The 16,087-nt window shown below is 56.5% G+C and overlaps 1 protein-coding gene across 1 annotated transcript in view; it reads right to left on the reverse strand.

The window, feature by feature from the left end:
* Kiaa1614 (KIAA1614 ortholog) overlaps positions 1 to 16,087 on the reverse strand; it is a 35,253-nt gene that overhangs the window by 9,460 nt on the left and 9,706 nt on the right. Inside the window, exons 4-7 of the mRNA XM_077802762.1 lie at positions 12,367 to 12,510; positions 5,394 to 6,823; positions 3,884 to 4,037; positions 2,124 to 2,382 (exon numbers count right to left, since the gene is read on the reverse strand). Coding sequence (XP_077658888.1) covers positions 2,124 to 2,382; positions 3,884 to 4,037; positions 5,394 to 6,823; positions 12,367 to 12,510 — 1,987 coding nt within the window. The remainder of the gene's footprint in view (positions 1 to 2,123; positions 2,383 to 3,883; positions 4,038 to 5,393; positions 6,824 to 12,366; positions 12,511 to 16,087) is intronic.

Here is a 16,087-nt window from a genome sequence, read left to right on the forward strand (position 1 = left end):
TGGAAGGAGGCCTTAAGGAGGTGCCTGGGTTGTGAAGGCAGAACCTGGTGGGCCCCCAGACAGCCTTTGGGCTTTAGAGGGGGGAGTTTACAGTCACCCGAGAAAGCAGTTCTCCCTGTCACCCCCTGGGCCTCAGCCTTGACCTCAGACTCCCAGCCTCCAGAACAGCCTGGTCTATGGGATTTGTTGGAGCAGGCTGAATGGACTAAGTGATCTAAAGATGGCAGACCTATTATCCAGACGCCTAAGAGGCAGGCTCAAGGCCTCCTGGGAGGACAAGCAGACATTTCCTAGGGAACAGGGAGGAGGAAGGGAAGGTTTCCAGACACTAGCTCCAAGGGCCCTGAGAGGAGCCACAGCCCATCGGAGGGGTGGAAGCAGCTGGTGTGTTTGAGTATGAGGGCAGGCGACTGTCCACTCTGAGGCAAGAGAATCACAAGTTCAAGACCAGCCTCAGCAACTTGGGCTGGGAGGTAGCTTAGTGGGAGCGCTTGCCCAGCGTGTGCAGTGCCCTGGGTTCCATCCCCAGCACCACACAGAGAAGCAGCCACCACCCCACCACCGAACACGAGTGTGCCGGCCCAACACGCTAACTGGCGGTGTCTTCCCTGGAGATATGTCATAAATACTTCTGGGTGAGACAGACTCCTCTTTCCTCTCCTCTTTTCTTTTCTGGAATGTATCTTTCTCCTGCACTGTCCTCCTGCACTTCAGCCTGCTCTGTCCCCGCCAGGCTGCTTTCTGTTTGTGGGTTCGGCTTAAACCCCTCTATTTCACTAATGGTGTCATCGTTTCCCTTGAGGACTTTACAGAGATGGAAGCTCTGATGGCCGCTAATCTGGTCCCACAAATGAGTTTCTGAAGCACAAGGGCCCTGCGGTGGCCCTCTCCCCTGCTCGCCCTCTCTGCCTCTGATTGTCTGCCTTCCAGTCATTTGGCCAGCAGATATCTTCTGAGTGCCAACCGCGTACCTGGTACCGTCCTTGGTGAAAGAAAGCGGGTGGAATTCCCATTCAGCTGGCATCCTCTTCCCCTGCAGCCTGAGAAATGAAAGGCTCCCGTGCCCTGACCAAGCCACCCACCTGAGTCTGTCCAGGAGAGGTGGAGGTGAGAGGAGAAACAACACTGGACACTGCTAGGACAGGGCGGGTTCCAGAGCCTGGTCGGGAGCTAGTGAGCGGCGCGTGGCTGGCTAAGACCGTGGCACGGGGGAAGGCTGCCGTTAGCCACCCGAGTCCACCCCCTCAGCACGCGCTGAGGGCTGAGCTGTGTTTGCCATCATGAGAGGCCTCGGCCGTGCAAAGATCAAACGGTGTTTCCTCAATGCACTCAGCGAGGGGAGTGAGGGGAGAAAGCGGAACAGCCACGAAGGTGGCAGCACCCCGCAGAGGCCCTGCTCCGCCAGAGGACTGACCGTAATGGGAGATGGGCCTGAAGTACTGATGGGTGAGCTGCGTCAGCAGGTGGAGAAGGGGAGCCTCAGTTTAGGTGAAGACTCAATCCCTCCGTGTGTGATCTTACCACAGAAGTGCAAGGAGGTCTAGCATAACACGCCCCAGTGTAACTGGGGTTGAGCGTGGTAAGAGACGAAAGCAGACAGATCACAGAAACCCTCCGGCGACACAGAGCTGTCTCCACTTTATCTTGGGCATAAGTGATGAAGGACAGATGTTCAGAGGGGGTGGTGCGGTCTTTCCGATTTGCACATCTAAAAGACCATTTTTGGAAGCCATATGGAGAAGGGCCACAGCAAGGAGGCCAGTCAAGAGGCGTGAGGGAATCCAGGAGTGATTTGGGCCTGGATTAAGAGAGTCATTGTGGCCACAGAGAAGGTTCCAGAATAACCAGTGCACGCACTTCCAAAGACTTGTCAGAGTTAGCAAAGTTGAGGGAGAAGGAGAAGTCTAGGATGAGCCTAGGCCTGGGCAGAAGAACAGAACTTTGGGGTGATGCCTACCTGCCCCGTGCCCGGGGAGCCCAAGTCTCACGGATAGGCTGTGGGAAGCCAGTGGCCCCCCCTTCTCCGCGGTGGGCTCCCTGGGAGGCACCCTGGGCACATCTTTCTCCTTTCACCCTTCATTCCACCACCAGCCTCACAACCCCCGCCGAGGCCATGGACTCACCAGATGCAGGGACTGAAGCGACGGGGCTCTCTTCACTCTGGAGGTGCTGCTGTGGGAAGCTGGGCTAGGCACGGCGGGCTGCAGCTGCTCCACGCTGTAGCTCCGGGACTTGCTCAACTTGGGCCGGGAAGTCTGGCCGAGGACCGAGAGGAGCTTCTTCAGCCCCAGGGTGGAGGCCAGGCCGCTGCTCCTTTTCTTGTTGGCTCCAGAAGCAGCAGCTGGGGGCACCCTGGGCCCTGCACTGGCCTCTGGTGATGCTCTGAAACACAAGAGTGGACCTGAGGCGGGCTGCAGAGACCTGGGGGTGGAGTCAAGGCAGGCCGCAGCACCAACGCCTCATGAGGGGGACTGGCAATGAGTTGAGAAAGTAGACTGTGCCGGGTGCTCTGCCCCGGGGAAGGCGCCTAGGCCAGCCCCCGCCATAAAGGCAGCTAGGGTTCAGCCCCTGGTCCATTCCTTATTTCTGAGGACTTCCTTTGTGCCGGCCTCTTCCAGACCCTGGCTATGTGCTGTATAAGACAAACCAGGTCCTTCTCTCAGAGCTTATCAACAGCAGACCACTAAGCCAAGGGGAAAACCCTGAGTGACTGCTGAGTGCAGCAGAGTGGCCAGGTGTCTGGTTGAAACAGTGGCCAGGGAAGGTCTCTTTGAGAAGATGGCCTTTACCCTGCAATCTGAATGCCAAGCAGGAACCAGGCTGCCATGCTGGAGGTGCCTGGGCCAAGACGGGAAGAGGCGTGGGCTCAGGAACCACAGAGTCCAGGACACAGGGTGTGGGTGCAGGGAATGGGAGGAGGGCAGAGAGGCCAGGTGAGGTCAGGCAGGCAGGCCCAGGAGGATGACCTGGAGCACGGCCGGCCATGGTGAGGGGGTCTGAATTCTGTTCCAAGTGGGAGAAATAGCCATTTTAGGTTTTTAAATAGTAAAATAATGCCATTTAATAAAGGTTTTAAAAAGATGCTCCTGACTATCATGTGTGAAGAAGGAACCAGAAGGAACAAGAGAGAAGGTGGAGTAGGCCAGGGCTCCTGTAGATTCACAAAAAGGAGATCCCACAGCTGAGAGCAGGAGAAACGGCCAGGGGGATGTGGGAGGGGGAAGACTTGCTGCGGGTAGAGCAGATTTAGGGCTTGAGCCCGGTGGGGCAGGCAGCGTGGTAGTAGGCACTGGATGTTGAGTTCTTGGGACTGGCCAGATAGGCTGAGTTCTGGAGTGCACAGAAGGCTGGAGACGGGGAGCTGGAGACGGGGAGCTGGCTCGGGGTATGTGGGAGGCCTGGAGTTGCATGCAGTCAGTCACCAGGCAAGGTGTGTATGTGTGGCACAGGACAGAGGGCCCTGGCCAGAGCACCAGGCTCACTGCAGCTTTGAGGTCAGTCCACAGAGGTGCCCCAGGCAATGACTCAGACCCACAGCTGAAGAAGAGTAGAGAAACAGTTTCCCTCAGCATCCGGTTTCCAAGCCCGGGTCAGGAGCAAGTCCTTCCAGACAGCACCCAGAGGGCTGGGACTCCGTCAGCTGGGTCTGTGACCAGCTCAGTGGCTGGGGCTGGAGGCCATTCAGGGGATGTTCAGCAAATGAACAACAAGGTACATCAGACTAAAAAGAACTAAAAAGGAGTGTCAGGGCCGCCAGGCTAGGGCATGGTCTAGGGACTCCAAGGATCTGGGGGCAATGAGGCCAGTCATGCTACCATCCTGGGAGTCTCCTCCCCACCCAACACCCTCTCCTGCAATCAGGGCTCCTACTCCTGCCACTTACCCAGGTGGCATGTGCCCTCCAGAACTGGACTCTGTCCTCTGCAGACCTTCTTCCAGGTCCTGGCTGGACTCCAGCTCCTCTGAGGCCAGGGAGAGGGTAATGCCCATGGAGTTGACGACGGTGTCTGCCAAGCTGAGAGAGCCCTGGAGTCCTCCTGCAAAGGCCATAGCATCCCTCCTGTATCAGGCTGACCATTCCCCAGGCCAAGGTGGGGAGAGGACAGGCCCAGCCTCAGAGGCTGGAGAGCAGGAGGGCGGAAGAGGGGTGGGAGCCTCAGCAGAGCAGTGGAGGCAGTGGAGGGAGCAGCAGATGGAGGGGCCGGCTCTCGGAGGATTGGCCAGGGGAGTCATGGACGGGGTCCTGAGGCCTGCTATCAGCTCATCACCCAGGCCAGCTGCTGGTACACAGTAGATGATTAATAAGTGTTTAAGTGACGGTGTTGCTTGTGATAAGTCATGCCCCTTCTATATCATGGGACATAGTTGGAAATGGGGACATTTTATATTCCTGGGATAGAAAACAATTTGTCATCTACGATTTCTCACAGCTTTGACAACTGCCGCCATTTGGCGAGCATCTGTATGCAATAGGCAGTGCTGAGCCCCCTGGGGGTTCCTGGGAGGTTCCATTATTGTCCTTTACAGAGGAGCCTGGAGCATGGGGGAGTAGGTGACTTGCCCAGGTCTTGCAGCGAAGGCCTCCCCTGGCTCTCTGCTCCAGGCCTCGAAGGATGCCCAGAAAGGGCTCAAGATAGAAGCCCCTTGGGAAGTGGTCAGGAGCAAACCAGCCGCTAGCCTAGAGCCCCCTGAGGGAAGAGACGGCAACACCAAGGATTTGCCCCGGACGGGGGACCCCTCCCGAGGACAAAGAGGTGCTACCTACCCACTTCAGCAGCCTGCCCGCTGAAACCACCAGCCAGCCAGCCCAGCAGGGCCAGGGTCCTGGGGGACTCAGGCCAGAGGGCAGCCCTACCACACCCTACAGGAGCTCTGCCTGCTGGTCACGGTGCCCCCTGGGAAGCAGGTCTGACTGGCCACAGAAAGTCACAAGGGCAGGTCTCTTGTTGAAGCAGCTCACTTACATGTTCCCACAGCCCCTAGCACAGTGCTCAACACCGCTGAGTGACAGAGCCAGTGGGTGCGTGACGTGGAAGGTTTCTGCTCTGGGATTCCTGGGCACTGACTGCCCAAAGCCAATAGCAGATCCTGGAGCTGCTGCCCCTTCCTGCTTTATGGAGCCAGATTCCCATGAAGCCCAGCTGCCCGCAGCCATGGAGCTTGCTGCTGGGAACCACGGCCTCCCCATGGTCCTGCCTCCACTCTGGGCTAAGCTGAAGCCTGCCTCCAACCCCCAGGCCACCAGCTCCCCTGACACCTGCCGTCACTCTGAGGGGCTGCTGGGAGTGTGTGGCTGTGTTATCTGACCACTGAGAAGAAAAGCAAGTGAAGACTGAATGCCCAGAGTGTCCCCGAACTGGCCTGAGGCCGAGTCTGAGCAAGGGCAGTCTTACCGTCTCCGCTGCTCTCCAGGGGTAGATCCGGCTCCTGGCCACAGGGACCCCTGTCTGCCCTGCCGTGGTGGAGAGCTGCTCCCCAGGGCTCCTGCAGCCCCAGGGGGGAACAGTTGTTGCAGTTGTTGGTGGACAGGGCCAACAGTGGGTGCCTGACTTGGGGACTGCCGGGCCGAGCCAGCGCTGCCTTCCTGTGAGGCCCAGGGGAGGTGGTTTTCCTTGAAGTGGGAGGTGTTGGCACCCAGCCTTCAGGGCAGAGAGAAGCAGCTGGCTGCCGGGCTGGGCGGTGAGCAGAGGGCTCTGCATGGCTCTGCTGCAGGGAGGAAGTGCAGACAGTTTCGGGAGACTCGTGGCCTTCTATAACTTGGTCTGGTCTGCCTGGCCCCGAGGGCCCAAGCTTTGTGGAGGACGTGGTGACATAGGCTGTCCTGCAAGGAGCCCAGGAGTCCACAGGGTCCCAGTGACTTTTCAGTTCTTGTTCAGGTTGTTTCTCGGACCCAAGGGAAGACCTCTCAGGTTCCAGGGCAGGAGGCTTAGGGACAGCATCTTCTCTCAGAAACAGAGTCCCATCCGGTGTATGTCCCCTGCCTTCCTTCACCTCATCTCCCTCCTCCACATCGGGAACCCCATCCTGGGCCTCAGCTTTCTTGGACCACCTGTGGCCTCCTTGAGGCCTGGAGCCCTGCTGTCGGCGGCTGCTGCCTTGGGGCCGCCTGCCTGTCCTTCTGGGCTGAGAGGTCCCAGGTTCCTCACTGTCTGTCCGGCAGCTGTCTGAGGTGTCCGTGCTGTCCAGGGCAGAGTCCCCCTCCTCAGGGCACACAGTGGTGTCTCCAATGTGTGTTTCCCGGACCCATTCTGAGTGGAGCCCTGGCTCAGCAGGGAAGAGCTGGAATGGGGAGCTGGGGCCACAGGAGGTTTGGGGCTCCAGCATCACCCCCTCCACTCCACAGGCAGCCTGGAGTCCCTGGGCCACCCCAGGGCTGGGAGGCACCTTCCCCTCAGCAGGGCGTCCGTCCTGAAGACAGTGGCCACAGGCTCTGCACTTCCCCTCGCTGCCCCATGGGGCTGGGGGTGCCAGGAGGCCCCTGCGGTCTAGGCCACCCAGGGGCCTGGGGAACGTGCCCTCGCCCATGTCCCGGTTAATGTAGTGGGTGACATGGGGCTTGGAGCGCAGTGGCCCCTGGCCCGAGGCCGGTAGCGCTGTGCTCAGCACCTGGCGCTGGCGCTGCTGCAGCCGCTCCAGGTAGCGGGACTCAGCCTCACGGGCAGTCTCGTCCTGAAAGCGAACGTGCGAAGGGGACGTGCCCTGCTTAGGCCACTGCCCGCTGCTGGACTCCCCGCTGGAGGAGTCACTCACGTTCCCATTCTGGAGACTGTCTCTGCGGGCCAAGGTCATCCTGGGCTCCAGGGCTGGGCCTCTCTGGCCATCTCTAAAGAAGAGACAGGAGAGAGGTCACAGGTAGAAGGCTGGGTGTGGGGAAGATGGTTCCTCCCTGGGTACACCCTGGCCCGACCCTCACCACACAACCAGGGGAACAGTCTCCATGATGCTCTGGGATTGCTGTAACCCACAAAGTTACCCCAAATCAGCTTCCTGGGGCGTCAAGGCCAAGCCCTGTATCACAGGCCCATTCTGATTCTGATGCCCAGCACCAAACAGAAGCCCCATGTTCCCTCTGTGGCCTGGTTGGGCCTGAGCTGAGAGAAAATGTCATTAAACTCAGGACTGTATGGAAGGAAGACACCAAAGTCCTTCTGTGTGAGGTGTGTGTGTGTGTGTGTGTGTGTGTGTGTGTGTGTGTGTGTGTTCAGGAGAGGAAGTGGTCATCGTGCGATGCTGGTAGTGGTCAGCTGTGGAAATATGGACAACCAGTCCTCTATATTCACAGGCTCGAGTCTGTGGATCAACCAGCTGCATATCAAAAGCATTTGGAAAGAACACCTGCATCTCTACCGCACACGTAGAGATCTTTTTTCTTGTCACAACCCCCTAGATACTGTAACCCAACGACTTTTCACATCATATTAAGTGTTATAAGCAACCAACAGATGGTTGGAAGGAGTATGTGCACAAGTTATATGGGGTGTGTGTGTGTGTGTGTGTGTGTGTGTGTGTGTGTGTGGTGCTGGGGATCAAACCAGGATCTCCTGCATACCAGCTAAGTGCCCCACCACTGAGCAACATCCCAGCCCTAGATTATATCCAAATGCTACGCCATTTTACATCAGGGACTTGAGCATCGAGGTTTTGGTATCTGCGGGAGGTCCTGGAACCAATCCCCCATGGACACCCCAAGGGTACATTCACGGCACATGTGGTGGAGCCCTTATGGGGAAAGGGTGTTTTAAGTGCTGGGGAGAGTCGTCACAGCCATCAGCTTTGGCTTGGGAGGCACTGTGGCTGGGCTCGGCCCTCCCTGTCTCACCCCAGGCCCCAGGAGCCAGAGTTTCAGGCCACTGTGCAAGCGAGCCCAGACCCCTGGCTTTCCTCCTATCAGAGGCCCCTGTGAGGGCCACACTCTCCCTCCCCTTCCCAGCCTCCCGCCAATCCACTGCTGAGTGTGTGGGAGCCACTTCTCACACCTGGGTGGCCCCTTCTGGCCTCTCCACCTGCCTCCTGTCTGTGGCCCTCGGGAGCCCAGCTCTCTTCACACCCCACAGTAGGACACAGGTTCCAGCTCATGGTCTTTGAGGTGAAAATATGGTCCTCCTCTTCCTCCCGCCTTCTTCTCCAGTTCAATGGACCCCTCCCACTGGCAGGGCCTCCGGGCTCCTGCCCCTTCACCCCCACAATCCCCCTGCCATCGACCCTGGAGTCGTCCTTCTTAGCTGGCGTTGGGCTCCTACCTTTCTACATTTCTCTCTGCATACGAACCATGTGTGATGGTTAATTCAGTGTGTCAGTTGGCTGGGCCACAGTGCCCAGACACCTGGCCAAACACTATCCTCCGTGTTTCTGAGAAGACTAACATTTAAATCAAAGGACTTTGAATACAGCAGTGACCCTCCATAGTGTGGGTGGGCCTCACCCAACCAGCAAAAGGCCTTGAGAGAACAAAGACCAACCTCCCCTGAGCAAGGAGGATTCTGCCGGCTGCCTCTGGACACAGACGCAGCATGGCCCTGTCTCCAGCCTGCTGGCATCCCCTGCAGGTTTTGCAGGCTCCCACACAGGGAGGACAATTCCTTAAAATAACCCTCTCCGTATGCTTTGTCCTGTTGGTTTTGTTTCTCTGGAGAACCCTGATTAGAGACACCCCATACTGGTGTCTCCCTCCCCCGAACACCTGCACCCCTCATCTTCCCCCAGAGACTGAGAAGATGCTGAGGCTGAGAGTGACCGCTGAGAAACAGCAACCTCAGCCTCTAGAGAGAAGAGCCCCCCTACCCCCAGGACACAGGTGGACACCCTCCCCAGCCAGTCCACCTAACACAGGCCAGGCCCACGGGGGATCCTGGGCGTGGCTTGGGAAACCACCCCTGTACAGACCCCAGGGCCAAGGCCCTGCTCTGCTGAAGGAATGTGGACTGTAAACTCTGGCAAAAACGAAATAAGACCCCGGCTTTCCAGGCAGCACAGTCCTAACCCAACAAGGGAGCCCCCCATCAGGGCCCTTAACTTCTACACACAAGATGGCGAACGGAACTGTCCTAGGACTCACTCTACAGGGAGAAACATTTTTGTTTTAAAAGGAGGAGTGAGGCGAGTTGAGTCATATAGGGTGTTTTTCAAACCCAGAGTCCCCCACCCCAACGCAGTGGCAGCAGTAGTGTGAAAACGTGGGGAGAGGCCTTTAAGTACAGACAGCAGAAGGCACGCAGCAAGCAAATCCCACGGCAGCTGCCATCCCAGGTCGAGGCTGGCAGAGACCCCAGCAGCCATCCCTCCAGAACAGGCCTCTGCTGTAGCCCTGGAGTTGTGTGGCCTCCGTGGGGAGACCCTCTGGGGCAATTGCTATAATGATGCTGTCCTCGCCACACGAGCCATGTGTTGTGTCAAGCCCTACAGAGTCTTATGTAGCCACCATTTACAGGACAGCACAGTGTCACTATCCAGTGTGCCTTCTGCTGACATGTGCTGCCTTTTGGGATTAAGAACACCAATCTAGGTGCCTCTTCCAAGAATGGCAAGAGTTTTTGCTTCCAGGGGCTGCTTAATTTCTATGTCAATTTACTTCTAAAAAATGTAGCTGCTTCCCCGTCTTCACCTTCCAGAAAAGCCTGTGTGCTCATGCTCGCCCTGTGCCTCCAGCCAGACCCAGGATAAAAGCCTCCTGGAGACTGCTCTGGGCACCCCTCCTCTTCCAGCAATTCTCGCCAAGCTGCTCAGGGAAACAGCGATGCGCTGGGGCCGGGGCCAGGGCCTGCTACCTCTAGCTGAGGCCTGGGGTCTGTGCAGCATCCAGTGTTGAGTCTGCTGGCCCTCCAGGGCCCTCTGACAGAGCGTAACCTTTAGCAGCAGCCGTGGCAAGCCATCTGGCTCGGAGTTTGCAGCTATACCCTGGGAGGATTCCCCAGTGCTGCCAAGTCACAATCATTCTTTTCTGGACGCAGCAGCTGCTAAAGTGGGTCACCTTGCATTTCCATAGCATTTCCAGGGCTGGGGAAAAGGGAGCCTACTTTAGGTTAGGACTGGGGTCATCGTGAGGGGCTGGAGTCATCTGGAGAAGAGGGAGTGCCCAGGAGGATATGTGCGCAGGAAGTCAGCTTTACAGATAGTCTATTCTGTGGCTTTCCCATCCAGTATAATACCTGGGGAAAGCAGGACAGGAGAGGTCCTTGGAAGTCACAGGCTTCTCCCTACACATATGTGAAGAACAGGATGCCTCAAGGAAGCCATGCTAAGTACCCCCTGGCCAGAGGAAAAGGCATAAAATGTGGAAACAAAAGGGTAACCTGTTGGGCACATCTTATCAGGATTTAGGGCCTCCTGAGCCCTTCTCCTAGGAGCCACAGTGACACAATGACACTAAACACAGAGGATCTGCTCCCAGTGACCAATATTCCTTGAAGGTCCTTATTCTTGTTTTTCTTTTTTAGTGGTGGTAGTGGGGATTGAACCCAGAAGCATTTTACCACAGCTACATCTCCAACCTTTTTATTTTATTTTTGAAACAGTATCTTGCTAAGTTGCTGAGGCCTTGAACTTGGGATCCTCCTGCCTCAGCCTCCCAAGTTGCTGGAATTACAGGCGTATGCCACAGCACCCAGCTGGTCCTTAGCCTCTACTAAGCAGGTTCAGCACCCTGTCAAAGAATACATGGTCCAGGGCTGGGATGGTAGCTCAGTGGTAGAACACTTGCCTGGCATCTGTGAGGCACTGGGTTAAATCCTCAGCACTGCATATAAATAAATGAATAAAACAAAGGTTCATCAATATCTTAAAAAATATATTTAAAAGAAAGAATACATGGCCCAGTTTCACTAGAGTCCTCACTCGCTCTGATGTCACATATAATGGAGACAGACCCAGCGTGCCCACCATGCTATTGAAGTCACATGCCTGGTGGTTCTGCTTAGCCTGGCAAGATCTGGCATGGCCCACAGGAGGTTCAGGAGCCCTGCCAGGGCTGGTACTGGGTGCTGGAGAACTCCTTGAGGTATGAGCAGTTCTATAAGATGCTCCATACACAAAACAGGCACCGTGATGGAGGTGGGGCGTGTTGCTCAGGGGACAGACACTTGTGTCTGAAAGTTCCAGAACCTGCTCTTCTTCCATCTGTTCATCCCACATGAGGTCCTGTTCATGGCTCCAGCATCATGAAATGAGGGAAAATACTCAAGTTTCTCCTCTAAGTACCCTGTATGCAACTGCCTGGTGGACATAGTCAGCAGAGGCTCTAGGACCTGTCCTCCCAAGCCTGACCCTGCACCTGGGCATCAACCTGGCTGGATCTCACCAAATGCCTGGATGCAAGTCAGACTCTGGGCCATGTCCTGAATGCCTTCCACCCCCAGGTAATCAAATGATTGGCAGTCAGAGCTAACAGTCTTCTGGCACTCACTGCATGCCAGGCTCTGTTGTAAGCACATTTTGTATTTTAGCTCATATACCCCTCATGATGACCCTCATAAAGACAGGCACTATCATAACCCCTTCTTAAGGAAACCAAGGAACAGAGACTTCCCCAAAGGCACACAGCTAATAAGGCAGAGCCAGAATTCAAACCTGGCTAGTCTGGTTCTGATGTTACCTCTTCTCTGCTGCCTTATTTAGCCGGCTCACTCTGGTTTTGGGGGATTTCTGTGAGGCTTGCACACTCTCCTCCCCTGTACCTCCCACCAGGATCATGGCAACAGCCTCCTGTCGGCCCTCGTCCACCAGATCCAACACATCCCTGCAGCCAGCATGCATTACTGAGATGCAAATAAGACCATGCTCTCCACCTGCTCAAAGTCCTTCAGTGGCTCCTGGATATTACAGGAGAATCCAAGTTGTTTATTAGGCCTGGCGGCCTCACTAATAGACTCTGTGAGCTCTCTGGCCTCCCCACCAGGCATCCCGAGGGTCCCTGCTCCAGCCTAGCTGAACTCCTGAGCATGGTGCTTCCGCTTGTGGCTTCTGCCCTTAGGATGTTCACCCCTGCCTCCCTCATCTGCCCAGTGAACATCTGGACCTCTTTCAGGTCCTGAGAAGCCACCTCTTCTCAGAACCTCACCTGTCCTTTCTAGGTGGGGTTACAGGTTTCCAGCTGGGCACGCACATTTTTCCTCCCTACACCATAGTCCACAGAGCAGAGCCTCTGTTTGGCAGTCTTTCTCCCTGGAGACCTTAACCTCCACGCCCCCAGGAGCACAGGTCATGGTCATTCATCTTTGTGTCTCAATTCATGACACTCTAAGCCCTCAGTAAAGGGGTGTTGACTGGCCAAATGATCCCTACAAGTGCCTGATGTAGAAAACACACACACAGAAGGGAGGAGGCTTCCCCACCACGGTCCTCCCAGGCCAGCCTGGCTCCAGCCCCACTCACCGGCTGCCCTGAGCAATGGTGGGCACGATGTCATGGTTGGCACGGAGGGGCTGGGTCCTGGCCTTCATGCGGGCACGATGCAGCAGATGTTTGGCTTCCTCATGCCTGGCGCTCAGCATGGGCTCCGGCTTGGGACCAAAGGTCCTGCAGGGTGACACATAGGCCAGGGCAGGCCGAGGAGGGATTAGAAGAAAATAACACAGATTAGGAGGGGTTTAACAGTGTCAAGCACCAGCTCAGCCAGAAAAAGCCCTGCATGTGCGCCTCTCCCTCCAGCTCCCACCCAGGGGGAACCCAGCCTGGGGCCTGGGGCCTGGGGCCTAGGGAATGGCCCTGAGCAGCTCCAGACGAGGGATGGGGAGTTGGCCCAGCCTTGCACATCTGCTCAGGGGCTGGAGGCAAAGACCCAGGAGGATCTAGAAAAGGGTAGGGGAGTCTCCAGATTATTCTATTGTTCCTTCCCTGGGCAGACAGCAGGAGCTGTCTGGGGGAGGAGGGAGGAAAGGACCTGGGGTTGGGGGCTGGGCCTGTGCCCAGACAGATGGTCCTGACATGCACCACCTCCTGTCTCCTCTTGGCCTCGGTGCACACATGCACACCCACTCAAGCACACACAGCTCCGCCAGCTCCCACCGCAGACGCGGGACTCAGGCATCGCCCATCCCAGTTCTGGTCCTTTGGGGTAGTGACATTTTCACAAATCCTGCTATTTCCTTGCCTTCAACCTGATTCAAACCTGCACCACATCAGCCCAGGGCTCACAGGCTCCGAGCTGAGAGGGGTTCGGCTGGACTCAGACCAAGTCGGCAAATGGCTCCGTTTCCATAATAATAAGGGTCCTCTGGCAGCACAACCTACCAGATGTGCTGCTGCCCGGGCCAGTCCAGAGCTGCAGAAATGACAGCTGCCCTTTTCCAAAGCTGTCTCCCAGGTGGTGACATACCACCTGTGCTGGGTGACAGCAGTAACCGCAGCCCCTAGCCTCCTCCTGATAAGACTGTTTTCTCTGCAAAGCCCATTCCCCCAGGCAGGCTGGCCAAGGGCAGGTGTTCTCCCTGCTTGACAGATGAGGGTGTCCAGCACAGAGAGGACGCTGGCACATTGCTCAAGGTCGAGCATCCACTGAGAGCAAGCAGAGCAGAACAGAGGACAGCAGCCCCACTGCCTCCCGCGTCCTTCCTGCATCCTGTCCTCTCCCCTCCTTGAGTCCCCGGAGAGGTGGAGGATGTTTGTGGCTGAAGTCGGACACACTCTTTGATGTTAATTTCAGTGTTCTGTCACATATGCCCGGCTGTCCTCACAGGGAGGGGTTCACAGAGCAAGAACTCAGGCAGCTGGAGGCTCAGACAGGCCTGCGGCCCACACACCCGCCCCATATGCCATGTGGGTAAAGGGTCCTGGTCCTGACTGAGGGATGGAACCAGGCAGTTTCCTGATGACAGACGTGTGGGAACAAAGGCACGACTCTGGCCTCCAGGGAGAGGTGCTGCTCAGGCCATTCTTGGCAAGCTCAGGCAGACCACGAATTTCTTTTTCTTCTCTTCTCTCTCTCTTTTTTTTTTTTTTTTTTTTTTTTTTTTTTTTTTTGCATCTAACCCTGCTTTGGGGCCGTAGGGGGAGAGAATGGTGGCACAAAGGCACTGTCAGTGCTTGAGAACCCCGGCGGGGCCCAGGCACTGCTTCGGAAGGAGGAGGGCGGCACAGAAGCGATGTGAAAGTAAATCTCCAGGCCCGCTGCCCCAGGAGGCTTCCTTTGGCAGGAGAGGCCTCCCCTGCGCAGCTTCCAGAACAGGCGGCTGCTCCTCCATCGCGGCTGAGAGCAGCTGTGCTCCCTGGGGCTCCTGCTCCGCGGCAGAGATAATGAGGCTACCAGCCCGGAGAGGTGCCCCTGCAGCCGCGGGCCTCTGGCTGCCCGCCCGCACACTGGGAACCTTCCGGTGACAGCTGTGGTTCCCCGGCTGTCGGAGGGCATTTGTCACAAGGTCTGGTGGGCAGGCAGGAGGGCCCCTCGGCAGCTGGCCAGATGCTGCCGGGATCAGCCTGGCCCCCAGGTTTTTAAGCCATTTTCCAGCTTTGCTGTTTCCGTGCTGCTCCTCCATTTGAAGCTGGGTTCGCCCACCCCGCCCCCCTCAGCTGCTCGGCTGCAGTGTCTGGCAGACAAAGCTGGCTTCTCCACTGATTAGAAAAGCAGGCTTTCTAGGCGCCCGGAGGCATCATGCAGTAACACACTGAGCAGGGAGAGAGCGGCAGCCACCTTCACACTGAAGCCAAGGTCAGCAGAGCAGGCAACTCCCAGCCACCGTGCACCCTGGTGAGAGATCTGGTCTTCATCTGAGAAGCAGGGAGCAAGTGGGTGTGGTGTTTGGGGTGCTGAGCCTGTCCCTAACTGCCCACCTCCCACCATCACATCAAAGGAACACCAACCCTGCAGGAAGCCACATTCAGTCCTCCATTTTCTGACCCTGGCCTCTGCCCAGGGCACACAGCTGCCAAGCCAAACCCTTCTATTATGGACTATAGGAAACAATCAATCCCAGCTCTCACAGTTCCCCTGGCAATATCCTGAAGAGTGGGGCAGTCACAGTGCGTCCAGGCAAAGTCAACTCCCACCCAAGAATAGGCAGCTTTTGTTGCTGTCTTATAAGAGCCGAGACTTCTGAGCTCATTAGCTCTGCATAGGGCATGGGAACAGGTGGCTGAGAGTTGTTCTTCCCCGGGCCTCAGTTTTCCCTCTGTAACCAAGGGGATTAGAGATGGGAGGGGGCGCTCACTGCAAGCCTGTGAGTCTGGATCTTTGACCTTGTTGCCTATGGTTTGTGGTGGGAGGATCCTCTTCTGGGGTGCTCACGCCACAGAGTTTGGGCCCTCATGGAGCAGCAAGTCTACAAAGAGCTAATTGCGGGGGGAAAACTGGAGTTCCTCCAGTGTCCAGAGCCCTCCCTCTGCCCTCCTGTGTCTCCAGGACAAGGGCAGCATGTCTCCCCAGCTCTGGTTTCTGGTCTAGGCCAGGTTCCTGGAGGGACAGGCTTAGCCCTGCCTTTACCTCCCCTTGCAGCCAGGCAGGCAGGAGAACCACCACTCCTCTCCCAGCCAAAGAGGTCAAGGGGACAGAGCAGCCTTTTTCTATAGCCACCATAATCCTGGATTAAAATAAGAAGTTCCAGTGAGTCTGGGTTTAACCCTTCCATCTCAGGCATGTGAATCTGGAAATAATAGGAACTAGAAAGAGCACAAACTTCCCAGATTCCAGGGTGCAGCCAGTTCATGTATGCACAGACAGAGATCAACATTTTTCTTGGTGTGTGTTCCACTTTTGTATATTTTAAAGCTTTTGATGACCAAGGACAGAGCTTTCCTACTGTCATTTTGTGCAAGATGATCAGGTGTGCAGCAAATGGATTCGGGATGGCATGCTCCATAAGACCAGGGTCCTTGTCTTGAACTCACAATGTCATGCTTAGTGGCACAGGTGACTTCCTCCCAGGTATGCAGGACCCTGACAGAACAGAGCCTAGAGTAGTGATTGAGAGTGTGGCCCAGGGGTAACTGCCTGAGTGCCAAGCTCTGGACGATTACCCCCTACCTGTGCCACCCTGGCAGGCAACTTCAGGCGAAGCCCCACTTTGCTCACTTGCTAAATAAGGGCTCAGCTATGAAGACCATCACTTTTAACCCTAGCACCATTGTTTATAGATGGCTCTCACCCCTCCCTAAGCAATGG

The sequence above is a fragment of the Urocitellus parryii genome, chromosome 9, assembly GCF_045843805.1.
Source record: "Urocitellus parryii isolate mUroPar1 chromosome 9, mUroPar1.hap1, whole genome shotgun sequence".
Lineage (NCBI taxonomy): Eukaryota > Metazoa > Chordata > Mammalia > Rodentia > Sciuridae > Urocitellus > Urocitellus parryii.